Below are 17,717 nucleotides of genomic sequence, written 5' to 3'. Positions count from 1 at the left end.
GATGCACGTAACCCCCGACTTCCTTGCTCAATGCCACATCAAAAATACCCCCCTTCTCGAACAAACTTCCGGGAGCTAACCCCCCCCAAAACAACTCCCTGCCATTACTTAGCTCCTCGCAGGTGAGCGGTGTGGAGGCGCAGCAAGCATTTCAGCGGCTGAATCGTGTGTTAACAGTCTTATCTCCACTCCGAGCTGTGCTGGGAACAGATGGTTTTTGTTTTCCTTACAGATTTGTGACGAACCACACAAGGCCCCTGCTTTGACTCGGAGCCAACGGTTAAGGCAACAGCTTTGCAAGAGGACATGAAGGGGGGGGGGGGGAATTACTGTCTTAAGCACAACTGCACAAAAAAAGTCAGAAATCAGTGTTTTTCCTTGCCTATGTCCCGGAGCTGCAGGGACAGAGGTTTCTCCAGCACGTTGGCCTTATGGAGCATAAAAATGTGGGCGTCAATAGTCAACTGCCCCGAATCAAACATGGGATTCATTTAATTAAAAAAAAAAGCTGTTGTTCGTCCATCCTGCAAGCCACAGAGAGGAGTTTAGGAAGCTGAAGGCAGGAGAGTGCTGCGGCAGGGCCAGGAAAGAAGATTCTGGTTCAACTCGAGTGACTGGAGGTCTGAGCACAGCCCACGAGAGCAGCCAAAGCCGAGGTCTGCAGAGAGAGTCATTCGGAAAGCCAGAGGTACACATCTGCTTCAGGCCCTGGCCAGGACGTTCATTCTGGAGCATGCTGGGACAGATGGAGGCTGAAAGCGTCACAGCACGTCATGCGTGAGGGCGTCCGAGCCCTGTGCTCGATTTCTGCCAAGTCTGTGTATGCAGAGCCTATATTTCATAGGCCGCAGTGCATACTGGGATACGCACATTGCCAAGGAAAATGACCGCGCCTATAAATGAATGAATTCCTCCTAATAGCTCCTTTTTCAAGGTTTGGCATATCAATAAAATACAAAAGCCCTGTGGTGAAATCAAGACTTAGGGGTGGGATGTGAGATGGGATTAAGTCCCTGTGTCCTAATCTTATCGCACCCAGAAAGCGTGCGTGATTCTATCACAGCAGCATCACTCAGCACACAGTGTCTGGATGTGAGGTTCACTGTTTTTAAGGGCACAAATGATGAGTGCATGCGTGTTACTGTGGAGGAAAGAAATTCCAAGCAGACCATTTTAGTTCTTAAGTCACTTGGCAGTAACCTGCAATCAACCAGCACGCCAATTTTAATTTTCAGCAGCCCATTAAAAATTCAAGAGCTGAGATTTTAAATTATTCAGAACGTTAGCTCAGGAATTTTCCAGCTGAGTTATGGGTGCCCTCTTGCGTATTTTTGTCAGGGGATAAAAGAGGAAGTGGCTACAAGCTTCCAGTATTGCAACTGATACTGTTTGCTTTAACAACCACACCTACAATCTCAGACAAATGCCTGCTAAGACTTGGGTAAAATGAAGCTGGAGCTACCAACAACAGACTCCAAGAATAACGAAGCCAGTTTTACAGAGCTGAGGAGATGGGGGATCATGTACAGAATGTGTTTCATGAGAACCTGAAGACTACATTAAAAATAAGCAAAACTGACATGAACCCAGTAACTAGCCAGCATGTTACACGAGCACTTTGGGAACTGAAATTGAGTTCTTCTGGTCCAATAAAAACAACTACTTGCTTGGTTGTTTTTTTTCAAGGACATCGTCATAATTTAATTTTAAGACCCAGTTTTTAAAATTGTGAAGGCAATTGAAGTATCTCGTGTTAGTATGGTCTGTGTCACACTCCAGAGGCTTTGCCAAGTGCATTCAGACCGGGACGCAAAGCGGATGATGGGATAGGCAGACACCACCTCACAGGTTAATGCCTGTGACCTGTGTGCACCACGACAGACTAGCGCGGTTTGCAGAGCGCTTGTCCTCCAGGTAAACATAACAGCGTCTGTGGTAGATACCTTTGCCGGGGAAAAAAGTCAATTAAGGACCAGTTCACACAGCAGTTCCGGCTTGTGTTTAAATAATGAGAACGACGTGCTTTCTCAGGTTAGCAGCAGCACAGAGAGTGGTTTCACTGTAGCAAGTGCTTTTCCAAAATCATAACGACCATCTGCTCTTCCTGCAAACGCACAGTCTCGTACTTTATCTTTTTGAGGGTATCGAGACATGATATCGAAGTACAAATCATTCTCAGTGACTCACGTCTTACATGCCTTGCAGAAAATCGCACAAAACCGAAAAAGTAAATCTTGGTTTTTAAAGTTTGCAAACAAGTCTTTATCGTGCAAAATGAAAAAAACTCGGGGAAATACAGAGCCAGGGATGGGGAAAAAAAACTTGCCTGCCCACACAGGCTGAGATCTCGCCTCTATTTTTGATGAAAAACAAGCGGTGATGCAGGATATCGGCGGTTGTTCTCGTCTCTAACAGAGACGAAACCTAAACAATCGGCCTATTCTGTCAGTTTCAGCCAGCTGCCGCCACTGTACACAAGCCCCCCTCCCTCCCCCAGCCAATTTAATTAATGCCTGAAACAAAATATTTATAATCGAGGCAGTGACAGGCTCCTAGCTGAAGGGACGAGGAGGCAGCGATGAATTAGGTTTGACGTTTGCCGGGCCTGCACTGGGGCAAACATCTGCTACAAGGTTGCAGTGAAAACATTTCTATCATCCCGGCCATCTTGTCTGGAAAATGACAATGCCTGGGGGGACGTGCGCTGGCAAAGGTGGTTTCAGAGGTCCGGCTCACATTTACAGCCTCTACTGACCCAAACCCCCCTCCAACACCCGCGCCGTAACCCAGGCCTCCAGCTCTGCAGCCCAACCCTTCAGTGCCTCGCTGAAGCTACTGAAGCCACCACCGGCCTCCCGGCTGCCTTCTCCCTTCTCTTCAAGCAGCAGAGGAAAACGAGAAGCAATCTGAAAGAAGCCAATGACCCCCCCCCAAACCGGGCACTGTGGCCGAGGTACCCCCCCCTTAAGCACCTTCTTGATCGAAACGCGGAAACGACCCGCGTCAGAACCCACACCACGCCACCACTCTGGGCCTGCGTGTGCTCACAGACAGCGCAGGTTTACTGCATGAAATGTGTTTATATCCTGCCTTGACAAAGGCCTACAGGGAAGAGAAAAGGTTAACCAACTTTTAAGCAAAAGCCAGTCGGAGGCAATACTTCACATTCAACTGAAACTGTTTTCCCCCCAGAGATTGCTTTTCTATTTTATGTATTACCTGGACTCTAAAAGTAAAGACGACAGCTGAAAAGGACAAGTAATTTCCTTCTTATGGTCTGAAAGAGTCACCAACATCTGCAGGAAAGAAGCTGGATTTCTGTCCAGCTGTGGACTTAAGGCAAAAATTACAAACTGCTGCTACAAACACTGCCAGACTGGGACTCTGACAAGCTAATCTCTTTCACTAACGAGCTGCATATTTAGCCGTTTTCTTAAATGTCAAAATGCTCTCCAAAGATTTTTCGCATCCATTTTAGTTATTCTGTATCTGTTTTAGTGGTATTTTTTTTCATTCTCAGAAATCGAAATAGTAGAAACGGCACGGGACAAGCCACGTCTTTGATGTTTCTCGCCGCCCATCGCGGTTCATTTCTCAAGAGATTATTCAAATCCCATGATTTTGAGTATTACTCAACTTGGCGACGCTCTTATGCAAAGCAAATTAGATCTGTACCAATATCCATGTTATACGACCATCCTGAGTGAGGCCCCTGGCCCCCAGCCCCCTGAGGCTCTAACCCACAACATTCCTGCCCACCCTTCACCCTGCTGCCTGGTTGTTGACCTGCGTTCATTCTACACTCTGCTCCATGCACAACTTCCAACAATTACTAACAGCCACACGCCAATGTGAAGGATGTAGGGCTGACGATGGTGTAAGCTCAGGCTCACAAGGAACCAACTCTAACACAAGCGGTCAATTTTTTTTTTTTAAGATGTTAATGGCTGCAAACAGGGAAAGTGAGATTCTACCACTTTTTTTAAAACCTATTACTCGCATTCCACAAGTAATTGGTACACTTGCATTCCACAAGTACAACAGGCAGAACTTTTTGATGCTGCCTCACAACTTAAGATATGCAAGGATCAAGCCCCTGATCCTTAAAGAAACCAGACAAAGTTTTGTAAACACAGCAGAGAGATCAGGGCAGTTTACTTATCCCTTGGTAATCTGCACAGGAGTCACCTTGAAGAGCTGTCACACTACTGTATGCAATTAACACAGAACTCTTAAATATGTATAATGTCTGTTAGCTTCACTAAAAAGGAGGGACTATTTTTAGTGTCTATAAAAATAAGCCTACCGTGACTTACACCAAGAACAGTACTACAATACAGCAGTTTTACAAGAGTTTTCTAGAAAAAGGACAACAGGTATACAGATCACATGCAGTACTGCAAGCATGGCTTGAAAACATACTTGAACATAAAAATATAAATTTAAAATGCCCTGTAAAAATACAGAAATACTCCAAGCAGAAAATGTATTCAAAATTGTGCAAAAAGAAAAATAAAACCACTAAGTAAGTCGTTCTAATTTTAACTCGACAGCTTTAAAATCATGACAATCTACGGAAAGAAAAATACTTCTTTGGCGCAATGAGGCGTTTAGATCTAAGCAAAATGAATTCTGCTGTGTCAAGGAAAAAAAAAAGTTTCCTACAAAAGATAAATATAGATGAAGAAATAAAGGCATAAAGACCCATGAATCCTACGGAATTTATGAAGTCAGCTCCATCAGCAGACAGCACTGACTGTGCTACTGGACTGCCTTAAAGATAAACAGGAGAAAATGGAGGGTGCACTACAGTCAACAGCAAAGAAAGCAAACAACCTGCCCCCACCTCTCTGGCTTTTTTAGATTTTATATAAAGCATTCCTAAAACGCAGCCAGGCTCAGCGTGTTTACACAGCAGCGGAAGCTTACTCTTGGCACAGGCCCTGCGATCAGGCCAGCGCTTTACTGGAAACAAAGCTAATCAGGGCTTGAAAAATAACAAAGGCCAGCGATGTCGTTTTCACTGTATCTACATCTTCAACGCTGGCCACAGGCCCAGGGTTTTGGTGGCTTCTTTTCAATATCATCACAATGGCGATATCAAGGTCCAGACTGGGGGCGTCGTGCAGTAACAGCCGCGTTACGTGAGGTCAGCCTTTCACAAGGTCAAGAGCTCAGCATGTGGAAAGTGTTAAGACTTTCCCCTTTTCTTTCCCCCCATGAAGGAGCAGACTTTTTTTTTTAAAGAGAAAAGGGGCTAGTACTGCTCGCTCTCTCTCCCTCTCCCAGGGCTGTAAGATTCTTGAAAGATTTGCTGGAGCCACTGCACGGTATAAAAACGAAAAGGCGCTGTTAGGAAAATAAATCAACTATTCCTCGAGGGTACGAGCCAGCACTTACTCAGAGAACAGGCTTTCGGCACAAAAACGAGTTCAATCTTAAGCAAAAGGGAGGGCTGTTTTAGCTGGAAGAGAAGGCTGACTTTTCATTATGTCTAAAGTGCTTCTCGCTCCTTCCTCGGTGCTTAAAGGGCAGTTTTTCGATTTGGTGCAGAAAAACGAATCTCTCCTTCCCTCTCGCAAGAGGTGGACTTAATCAATCGTGTGGAAGGAACACGCACCATATTCCCCAGCCTAGTGGCTCTCTTTTGAAAGCTAATTCATACTCCGATTCATCTACCCCTCTAACAAGAGATTAACTGGGCTTATTTCTTCTTCGACAACATTTACAAACAAAACCTGAAGCTGGAGGAGGAGGGGGGAGGAATGGCAATCACAAAAGAAATGGGCTTAGGACAGTGCTGGAGAGGAATGTTGTCCATTTCAGCACAATAAAGGAAGCTGTTTCTCCTTCACATTGATGGGAGCAGGGACCCTCAAAACTGTTACCCTCTGTTGTCAAGAAAAAATTTAAAAAACTATTTTAAATGTTTTACGTGAGAAGTATTTAACATACACTAGGGCAAAAAAGTCAACAATACTCAGAAGGGATATTTTTAAAACCTTACACTTAGAACTAAAAACAAGCTAGCTATAACAGGGCTGTATGTGAACTGTGGATTAAACCACAAGTAAAGCATACTAGCACTACGGCAGTACTATAATCTAAAAACCAGTCCCTGCATAAATTACAAAGACCTCATATCATTTAAAACTCATTTAAACTGTTTAAAAAAAAAAGACAAATACAACGTAAGCAAACGCTCCATTCATGTCCGAACAGCATAAGCTGACATTTCAGGGAAAATAAAGAACCAAAACTATGAAATGTTTACTTTCCATGGATTTTGGAGAAACGGAGAACACCAGGTGCCTGCAATATTTTTAATCTTGCACAGCTGCTTTCTGTAATGAGTACCCACACAACAGAACTCAATTCCCCTGCTTCCTGGACACAGAGTCATCACTCAAAACTACCGGCCATTTGAAAATGTGAAAAGATGAGAAGCTTTTGAGAAAGTTTTATTACGAATAAAACTACTTTCACTGAACATTTAACAGAATTAAGAAATGGCTCTGCATCAAGAGCACCACCAAAACAAAACCACTGCAGCGCTATTTATCAATCACTGCTAATCTCGCACTGTTGCGATATCTGGATTTGATGTCTGCTGTTCACCAAAAGAGAAAGGTGAGAAGCCTTCCAGCCCTTTACAGCAGCTGCTGGCTGGTTCGGAGGTGGTGGGGGTCTGCGTTACAGCTGTACACGTGCCAACTACCCACTTCAAGAGATGCCATCAGCCTGTGCATTTGGCTATGTAAACCAACTCCAGCTCATCACGGAGGTGTGCACTATATTTGAACCTGGTGTGTTACATTTATCTGATGATGCAGCTGCAGGCTCCCATGAATTATACAAAAGCACTTAAAAAATGCAGTTTAAACACATTCAGAACAGCTAACCCACTTCATGACAACCTTATAAGCCAAGGGGGGGAAAAAGACAACAGCCCCACAGGCAAAGTTTCCACAACAATATTGCTCCTGACAGATGCTGGAAGGCCATACCACAGATTTATATAGCTCTTTTTTAAAGAATGTCGTAATATTTAATGTCTTGTCCTTTCACCAGTGCTGAATCTGTTCAACAATAACACAGACAGCTAGTGCAATTTTTATAGTGCCATGGACACAAAGCCTGAGTAAAGAGTACAGCCAGAATGCCAGTTTAAAAAGCTGTAATGTGACAACAGCAGTACAATAAAAAACCACCAGCACTACCGCAGTAAAAACACAGTACTTCTACGGTTCTTGTCAGTTGGGTATATTCTGAATAAGCACCGTCAGCAGCCTCACCTAGTTTACCACACTGCAAGATCAAAACAAGCCGATAGCACACATGGCAATCAGAGATCACACACCTTCACAGATTACAGTGAATAAAATTAAAGTACTCACTCCAATTTACTGGAAATGATTAATCCAGCAACACATGAAACAACTTAAAAAAACTGAGAGGACACAGAAAGTATGGCCTCAAATCATTCTGGTTGTATTTTTTCCTCCCCCAGAGAAAGCTGGAATACTCGTCAAAAGTATAAACTTATATTTCACTGACAGAGCTCTGCCAGGCAGTGGCCCTGCATTAGGTGGGATCAGGTACACAAAGCAGGAAAGACTGATCCACACTGCCCACAAAGAGCATCAGGAATACACCCCAACACTCTGACAGGTTTTTATCTCCACCACACAAGATCAGATGCTTTGAATTTTAACAATGACTGCGTAGTCTAACAACTCCCATGGTTTCAAGTGTCGGCGCACAGCCTCACGAACTCTACATATCCCACCACTGTTAGTCTGAACATGACATTAACATCACAGTCTCCTGTTTGACTGCAGGATCGCTTACCATGAGGGCAAAAACTAGCTTTGTGTGGCTCAGACGAGGAGGGAGAGGAGGGAGCTTCCTGCTTACGCAGTCTCCACTGGCACGTGTACTCACTCACAAGCTTCACCCAAAACCACGCGAGCAGTGCTCTCGGCCAAACGGGCCGCACCTCACCCAGCCCCCCTGCCCTTCTCCAGGCAGGTGGGATATAACCGAGGCTGGACAGTATGTGACCGCAGCCGAGATCCGGGTGGACCTCCACCGGCGCTCTGCACAGCTCCTTTTTAGAATGAACCCATCCCATCCGGCTGAAGACTGCGGAGACGTGCCTAAAGGAATCGCACGCACTGCTCCGTTACTTCTTCTCCCTTTTGAGGGATGCAGTGTGCCTGACTGTGGGACTGCCACCGGACACTGCGCAAGCACCAACACAACCTAAGCTGGGAGCTCAGGGGGTTTCTGACTGACGGGAAGCAGACTGAGGGAAGAGGTTTAGTGCTGCACAAAGTCGAAGACCTCAAAAAGACTGACAAAGAAAGTGAACACGACGCCACTCTGGATATAGATCCTGATTTTCCAGAGCACGCTTTTTTATTTTTGTGAATTTTGACATAGTTGCTCCTCCTCTTCAATGGAATAGTCAGTCCAGATGATGCACAGTTAATCACCATGATGAGCATCATCCCAAGGAGCAGAGATACTAAAAAAACATTCCACGTAGACAACAGTTACTCAGAAAGAGCTATTTTTACTTTTCTATGTGTTTTTATACTGACCATGAATGTTGCACAGAAAGGCCTGATTCTGAGCAGTGAGCACGCATTCACACAATCACGTGAACTTTAGACACCGGAGAGAAACTGTTCACACTTTTAAACAACATTGCTAAACAATTACCTAGACTTTAAGAAAACCACTTAAAAGGATTTAGAATTGACAATACGTTATAACAATAAGCATGACAGCTAGCCAACAGAAGCTATGTGCATATCAGGAACAGAAAAGTGTAAGAAGGTGAGCATTCAGAATTAACTTCAGCTGCAGAAAGATGAAAATGAGAGCAGAGCACAGCAAGTTACAACCACAGTATGCTGGACTCGACAGCCAACAGCACAGCAGTGCAGACGACACAAAGACAGAAGAGAAGAAAGTGAGCAGCTTGAAAGAGAGAGCAAACTCAGAGGGGGAAGATTCCCCAGCAAGACCCCCTCCTCCTGTCGCCAGTGCCACGGTCAGGCCCAGGGAACCAAAAACAGCCACACATGCCTGAGGAGGGGAGTCCGAAGAGCAGAATCTGTGGCCTGCCCCGGGAGGCAAGTGGGGAAGACTACAGTCTGGGAGCCTGGAAAACAGGCTCTGGGTGCTGAGAGCAGGGAGAGCAGGGGGAGACAGGGGGGCAGAGGCCGCGGAGCAGCAGACTCGGATCTGGGTCTCTAGTCGGAAGGCCGTCCCCTCGAACCCCAGGCTGCTACACCCTGGAGCAAGGTCCCTCACTCACATGGATCTAGTGCAACACCTGGCTGCAGAAACAGCTACACATGCCAGTCGCTTTGGATCTGAGGCGACCAAATAAATAACCGCTACCCTGCCTGCAAGGAATTAAAATGGAAAAGGAGCTTCTGTCCCATTCCGAACCCCCAAACACACGTCAGGACTTGTGCCAGGTGGGCTAGGAGGAAAACTAGTGGGGCCTCCCCAGACCGGGAAAGACATGATCTCAAAAACTACAGAAGGCGTGGAACTAGCATCCCAGCTGAGTGTAAGAAGTGTAAGATCTGAGGACGAATGAAGGAAAAACCCGCAGGAAACTGAACAAGACTGAGTCAGGAGCCCGACAAACAGGAGAGTAGTTATGAGGAAGAAGAAAGCACTGCAAACAAGTTAAAAGGGGAGGCCACACAAAACAGAAAATCGACAATAAAAGATACTTATGAGAAAATAATTATGAGCCTGTCTATCTTTCACAACTGCTGGGGGGAGAATATCTTTGCTTAGAAATAGAAGAAAACGTTAGTTTAATTTAGGCCTGCTCTTTGCCTGGACAAAAAGGATAAAATGAAGTCTATGCAATAATGAAATCAAACACAATATTGCCACCCCCACCCACCGCCAAAAAAGGAAGCCCATGTGGCACAGCATAACAGGAAATCAGAAAGGTGAGAAACGAGTCCTCGCTGGTCCACTGACAGTTCAATTCTGAGCAGCAGTCACTCTGCAGCCAGAAAAGAAGACATTTTAGAAATATTTCCCCACAAAGCACGCGAACAAAATGCATCCAAAACATACCAAAAGGCTTCCCAGAGACTCAGTGCACTTTGGGCCGAACAAAATACCACATAACACAGTGCACTCACGCTGCAGAATCAGTGCTCTCTGGAACAAGGTTTCAGCCGCTTACTACAACACATGACTTAAGAAGTGAAACAGACCTGGTCTGGCAGTCAGTGCTGAGGATTATGTAACAATTGATTAAACATTAATGAGCTTGGGGGAGGTGGTGGTGGGGTGTTTATCTTGCGTTTCACAAATCATGTTTGTAATTAAGGAATACAAAATGCTTACACATCTAGAGAACCCCTTACATGGACAGTCTCCTTCCCTCTATTAAAGGAGCTGCAGTTCGGAGATATTTTCCAAGCCATGTGCATAAACGCGGCTCTTTTATCAACCTACACATATTACTCATTTGCTAGTGTTTTTGTAAGGGGTGGGCTTGCAAGACGTACCCCAGAAATTAAAAGGAAACAATGGGTAAAAACCGGAGACCCTTGACTACTGGCAAAAGAATTTCTCAAAACACCCTTAGTTTTATGATTGAAGTGGTAATTGAGTGAAAGGTGCTAAACAGGAGCTAGGAAAACAGCACTGCACACAACAAACCACCTGACCTTACTTTCTTAGACAAGCCAGGCTCATTACGATGTGCTGGTCTGCTTCTAGATTGGAGAGCGAGCACAGGAAGGAAACAGCTGCTCTGGCACAGGAGTGGGGATCAGAGGTGGGCTTGCGAATCGAGGGCAGGCCCCAGACAGGGACAGCACCTTTCCTGAAATACGGCCACGGGCGTAGCATTTCTCGAAATCTGCGCACTGTAAGGTACGCACGACTCCACAGCAGCTCTCACAGGACACCTCCAACGCCTCCTCCGAGCCAGTGAAATTACCCTGCTACCGTTTGCCGGGGAGAAAATTAAAGTCTTTGCGAATAACCCTACGTTAGATTCCAAGCCAGGCGTCAGGTTGCACGAGATGTGAATTATTTCAGTCCCGAAAATAAAGTTTTCATGGAGAGGTGACAGAAATGCTCACTAATGCCACCTTCTTCCATATCGGGCAGTTTCATCTTTTAAAGACTCTTCCCCCTGTCTGTTCCTGTTTGTAACAGAGCCCATTGACCTTTGACCTGTCCTCCCACTCCTTATCTTCAGTCCAAAATTAGCTGAGATGTCAGGAGTGCAGCAATCACATTTGACTGACAGGCCTCAGTGCAGCCTGTCGGAGGGGTCTGTAAACAATTCTGTGGAAGGAGGGGTTACCACTAAGGACACAAAAAGCCTAATCAAACCTTTCCAGGTCAAAGGTTACCATCAGGTTTGTTTGGGACGCAGAACAGGGAGCCTAACGCTTCACGTGGGTGTTGCATAACATACGTGTAGTTTACACAGCACAGAGCGACTTCATCCTTACTTACAACACCCAGAAAGCCTGCATTAAAATAATTTAAAGGTTAACTCCTTCGTAGGAAAAAAAAACCCACAAAGTGCTATAAAGGCTTCTAGAACTAGCTACATCGTAAAAAAAAAGCACAGCAAGAAAAAAAGACCTCCGATTCTCTCCACTTCAGACTGAGTTGTCAAGTCCGGTACAACAAAAGCTAAAATAAAAACCGTCCTCTCTCGCTTGAGACCGAAATAAAAACTCCTCAATTTCACGCGTTTCCAAGTCTGTTAAAGCCCCGATAGTTTTTATTTAAAAAAAAAACGAGGAGCGCTTTCAGCTTCGCTCCCTTGAAAACGCAAGCAGGTCCAGCGAGCTCAGATAGCGACTGCATGAGATAATGCAGACACCTCCTTAAAGACACCTTTCCCCGGCGACCGCGGGACACAGCGAAGGCCTGGACTTCCCAAACTATTTCCCGACGCCAACATGACAGGGCTCGGCGCCCGGATACAGAGCCGGACTCACCGTCTCCTTGCTGGGCAGAAGGTCCTTGCGGATCCTGAAGAAGTTCTTGCCGTACTGCCTCAGACCCTTGATGAACCGCTTCTGTCGATTCAAGACAAAAACAACAACAGCCGCAAATCAGCAAGGATAGACTGCACACCCCGCAAACACACACACACACAGAGACGCGCACAAGATTTAACAAGCCGCGAATTGTTTTCAAACTTGTCTTGAGGTCTCCCCGGTCGCTCTCGATCGTAATCTAGACTCGGCTTTGAGAGAAAACGAGTTGTTGTTGTTGTTGGGGGGGTTTTCTTCACGGAAAAAAAAGGAGAAATAACAAAAGCAGGAAACGGGTTTTGACTATTTAAAAACCTCACGACGAACCACAATTTAGAGAGAGAGAAAAAAAAAACCTGAGCTGGAGATGTCTCATTTTTAATGATGAAGAAAATCTCGGCTGATCCCAACTAAGTTCGCAGGCATGAAATAACTTTGTTAGGTCGCCGCTCGGCATTTCGGAGAGCAAGGAGAAAACGTCGCCCCGAATGCATTCAATTATTCTGCGTGTTGTTCTGCTTGTTCGGCGCGCCGCTCCGGAACCCGCAGCCCCGCACGAAAGTGCAGCTCCGGGATTAATCCACGCCGGCGAGACCGGGGAGAGACGCACACGGACACCTGACCGCAGACCGCGTCCGACGGGAGACGAGCCCCGGCAGCACCCAGGCGGCCGAGGACCGAGCCCCCTCCCCAAAAAAATAACTTTAATTGCAGGGGGGGGGGGTAGAGGAGCGGGAAGCACGCCAGTATTTGAATCCCAGGGACAGAATAAAACACAACCAGGAGCGGAGCGGAGCGGAGGGGGGGGGGGGTAGACGGGGGGAGAGAGAAGAGGGAGCAGGAGGAGGAGGAGGAGGAGGAGGAAGAGGGGGGGGGGGTAAGATCAGGGTTTCTTCTCCTTTAAGAGCCGCCGACGGAGAAAAAGAGGCTCAAAATCGCGACCGCCGAGCTGCGCCGCGGAAGCCGGCGAGCTGCACCCTTTACCCGGCTCCTCGGCGCGGCGGATCCACGGCAGATCCACAAGGAGGGAGGGGGGGGGGGCGGAGATCTCCTGGATGATCCCCAGCCACAGGTACAGTGTGCTGCTGCTGCTGCTGCTGCTGCTGGAGGTGGTGGTGGTGGTGAAGGAGGGGGGGGGGCAGGAAAAAATATCCAGGCGAAATCCGCAAAGTCTCCGAAGGTGGGCAGCCCTCGCTCCCCTCTTTTTTTTTTTTACAAGCAAAGAAATAGCTTGTCACTCTCTGCTCTTTCACTACAAAGGGGAAGGCTTGTTACATGTGATCTTTCTGCTGGAGAGCCTTCTGGGCTGCGGCGCGTCGGAAAACCCGGCGTGGAGCCGCGGGGCTCCATCGCCGGCATCGGAGCAGGAGCAGGAGGAGGAGGAGGGGACCGCCGCCGACCGAGATCGCGTCTCGTTTTACACGACCACCCTCCCTCCCTGCCTGTAAACCGATTAACTGGCCGTTTCGTTAAATGCAGCCGGAGCCCAGCCTACACAGGAGCACACGACGGCAGGCAGGAGCTGTTTCAGCTGGGAGGGGGGGGAGGTCCCGGTTTACTGCAAGAGGAGGTCTGCGCGCAGTAAAACCCGGCATGGACTCACACCGGGAGCGGGGACGGGAGAGCTTAAAACCGGGATTCGTCTCTACACGGGTGGAGGCGCTGACCCCGATGAGGAAAGAAACGCTGGTTTTATTTTATTTTTCGTCTCATTTAACGAGCTTAGGGAACTGGCAGCAGAGTCTGTAGTCCCGCTCAAATGAAATGCAAAATCGAGTTGTTTTGTTTTGTTTTTAAGTTTTGCAACTATTAAACGTTTTAAGACAGCACGAAGTAAAACAAACGGAGGACCGGTCGGGTCCATGCACATGAAAGAGCAGCTCCAGTGAGCTTGAGGGGTTAAGAGGCTCACAGTCTCTCTGTTCAGCATTAAAAATAACAATTTACCTTGGCTTCAATGTACAATGCCTGGCAGTAACAGGAGAACTTCAGTGCCTCCTGCATTGAAATATGCCCTTTGAAGGCCTCAGTCCCCACAATTAGTAAAGATTACGGACTTGTATTCAGAAGGTTGTAGGTTCAAATCCTGTTTTACCCTGGAGGACTACGAGCTTTAAGCAGACTGATTCAGTACAATACCCAGTGGTACAAACGGTTAGGATAAAATGTTAAACTTTAACTTGGCAATAATTCTTCAAGTCAATGAGTGCACAGTTTGATAACTCCATTTTGGAGACCACGATGTATAATCCCATTTTCTGGGGCTACTTCCACCATTCAGTGTTACAGGTCAATACAGTGCAACAGTTTTACCAGATCTGAGCCTTTTCAGGAATCCTGTCTAAAAATGGTCCCTTTCCCACAATTAACTATTTAAATTTCACTCCACCTCCAGCAGTGCTACAGACTCCCAGTAGAGGGAGCTCTGTCCCACCTCAGGGCTATTGCACAGTCAAAACTACCTATTTCTTTCAGCTTTTATTAGTGCCCGAGCATTCCTAGCTGAAAGCAGAGGGGCGCATTACCAATACATACCTGAAGAGGCCATTATTAAGCAAGCCGTCTTGGCACTGCGATTCATAAATCCAAGCATCGTCAAGGAAACCTCGTAGTGTGTTTTGAATTAAGGATAAGCAAAAGCGATTTCAAGACCCTCGGGGAAGAAAAAAAACCTCTGATCCTTACATTTGGGTCTTCAGCTGCTAACGTGCAGAGGCCCCACTGCACTGTTTGTACATTTACTTTATTTCCAGATTATCTGTGGAATATCTTTTTCCGTCCACATACAAACCCCGCAATCCCAGAATCCCTGAAGGCGAGGTCAGCCCAACCCCCCCCCCACACACACCCACACCCACCCTGTGTCCTGCACATGTAACCCTGCAAGCCACTTCATTAACCAATCAGTCGCCTCGCTCCCTCGGTGAGCCTGCTCCTGCTGGACTTGCCCAATGAGAGGGAGACAGCGTTTCGGTGAGAGGCTCTATACAAGTGGAAACTACACGGGGGGCGGGCTTCTTTACTCCAAGAGTTGTGGGTGTATGGAACAAGCAACACAACCACGCAGTTCAAGCCGATACCCTGGCTTCTTTCAACAGACAGCTGCACAAGATCCTGGGATCAACTGGCTTTAAGTCTGAACTTTAACACCAGTGTTACATCTCTTTACATGCATGTAACATTTGTATATATAGCAATACATATTTTTCATTTAACCACATGGATTTTATTTTTCTAATTAACAATGGCTGTTGACAGTTACCAATGCTTTAGCAAACACAAAATGCGTCCATTTTCAACATCTGAAGCACCAAACTTAAATTTCTAGAACATCGTCGATTCCTCGGCGACACGCATGTCCTCCCAATTCGAGCTGTAAACAAGTTAGCAACTCGACGTGCCTGAACATGGCTAAATAAACATCATTCATCCGTGTGTATGTGTGTGTGTCGTGTACTACTTACTGGCTTTGAGCTAACCAAATCGCCAAAACCCATTTTTTAAAGAAAAATGACAGCAATCTTGATTATAAGTGTATAACTTTCAGGAGTGAGAACGACACATCAGCCGTAATTGTCAGGTTATTGCGAGATTATCACATCTTCAACAGGGCGAGGGCGCAACATAACCAATTACATCCGCAACCACCACCTGTACTTTACTCTAATTGCTGCACCCTAATTATTGTCTCAGTAATATTTACGCTGCCTGCCCGGTCTCTCTGCTTTGCTGCCTGAGCACTGCCCTCTCCCCCCTCTCTCGTTTTTTTTTTTTTTCCACGTCGACTCCTGTTTAAGGCTCCATTTCAGCAGCCTGGGCTCACCATGCACACAGCCCCTGCTAATAAATCATCCACCAATCTGCTCTCGGAGCTGCTCTGGCCCCACGCTTTGATTGCTCCAGCCCTTCTGTTGCTAGGCGACCGCGCAAGTAGGGAAGTCTGAGGAGCCGCTGACAAATAGCCAGGGCCGCCCGAAACAACAGGCTGCTCTCTGTCAGAAACCGGCCCTTCTCCCTCGCCCGCTTCTCTTTGCTTAACACCGCGCGCTTGTAAAGAAGGGGAAGAAAGGGAGAAAAAGAGAACCAAAAAAAGCATTGTAATATATACACACTTCCTGCTCCACAGTTAATTGCTGCACGGGGCACTGAGCTCATTCTAGCGTGCGGCAACAGCCCCGTGACACCGCGGAGGAGCTCCCGTGCAGCAGGGCTGTGACTGAGGAAGGTGCCGCAGAGATCAAATCACAAAGCGGGTTCGACACTTGGTTACGCACCCTCAAACAGATCGAGGAGAAAGAAAAACAGGCTACGAGTTTAACCAGTACAATGAGGGGTAAGGGTGAAACCGCTGATTTCCTCTGCTCTGGCTTCAGATGTCGCGCGCGCTTCACGTCTGATGAAAGACGAACGTCTGCGTTGGCTCGGTTTGTTGCGCCTCGCTCGTCTCACGCGCCCCCCCCCACCCCCCCGCCTTGTCACAAGTTCCACAAGCCCAGCAACAAGCAAACTTTTTCAGAGCGGCCGTACAAAATACAAAATAAACAGCACAAGTTAGCCCGGCCCTAGATAAAGACTCCCGGAAACCGTCACAACAGATTCGGGACTGCAGTCTCAAAAAACAAAATAAAGTAAGAAAACCACACGAGCTATAACAGCATACGGCGAAGTCAACATTTCCTGTTTAAACTCGCACGTAGTAGCACTCGTGGAACAAAAGCTCACCTAAGACTTCAGCCAGCTGGGTCTAACGGGGTAAAGGGCGAGCTGGCTCGGTTAGAGGAGTCTCTCTCTGCGGGGCCTGGAGGCACGGCTCAGCACAGCGCCGCCTTTCCTGTGAGGCCTCTGCTGCGAGCACGGAGGCAGACAGCGTCGGGAAGCTCCGCTCGCCGGCCACGGCCCCGTGCTGTAAACACGCCAGCACGCCCTTCCTGCCGTCTACCAGCTGCGAACTCAAATAATCTGCCCAGGGCTCAAACTCAAATAATCTGCCCAGGGCTCAAACTGGAGCAAAAGAACCTGCCTGACAAACGTTCACTCTTATCCTTAAATGTGCAGTTAAGGAGAACAGGCCCCAAAACATAACCAATAACTCACACTACTCCACATCTCTGTTTAGGCCTCCAAATATATATATATAGGAGTTACATCAATACAGTGAGCAGCGCTACTTGAAACACTAGACTTCTTCCAGACCATTGTTGCTACAATGACCTTCATGCTTCCTTCCTCTCTCCCCACGTTCCTACAAAGCAAAAAACCACAGACGGTCCAGAGGACCTTAGTATGTGTTTAGCTGCAGTAGCCAGAGGGGCCGAAGGCAGCAGCAATGTAAATAACGTACAATAATGTCTGGTCAGAGCAAGCTGGTAAACCGCAGTGCCTCATGTTACAGTCCACAGGGTGCACAGCAACATGTTTTGTTTAGAAATCATTAACCATCCTGTAATTCACGGACAACTGCAGACAGCAGAAGTGCACCACCTACTGCTAGCTGGGCTAAGGCAGAAGATAATGATTGACCCCGACTGGTGAAGTGCCTCCTTCACGAGACTCCAAAAACAGGGTCTCGGGACTTCAGTCGCCTGTGTTGCTGGTGACTCTACAGCACACGGTTCTCTGAAACTAGGAGAACCCCAAGCCGTGCATTATGGTTCTTCAAAACCA

The 17,717-nt window shown here is 47.1% G+C and overlaps 1 protein-coding gene across 8 annotated transcripts in view; it reads right to left on the bottom strand.

Moving 5' to 3' along the window:
- rerea (arginine-glutamic acid dipeptide (RE) repeats a) overlaps positions 1–17,717 on the bottom strand; it is a 156,202-nt gene that overhangs the window by 21,704 nt on the left and 116,781 nt on the right. For all 8 annotated transcript variants that reach the window (XM_088937996.1, XM_088938002.1, XM_088937997.1 and 5 more), the window contains one exon: positions 12,015–12,095. In XM_088937996.1, coding sequence (XP_088794122.1) covers positions 12,015–12,095 — 81 coding nt within the window. The remainder of the gene's footprint in view (positions 1–12,014; positions 12,096–17,717) is intronic.

Source organism: Atractosteus spatula, chromosome 20 (assembly GCF_055471065.1).
Source record: "Atractosteus spatula isolate fAtrSpa1 chromosome 20, fAtrSpa1.hap1, whole genome shotgun sequence".
Classification (NCBI taxonomy): Eukaryota; Metazoa; Chordata; class Actinopteri; order Semionotiformes; family Lepisosteidae; genus Atractosteus; species Atractosteus spatula.
Note: the sequence above shows the minus strand (reverse complement) of the source record. Positions and strands in the feature narration are given on the sequence as shown.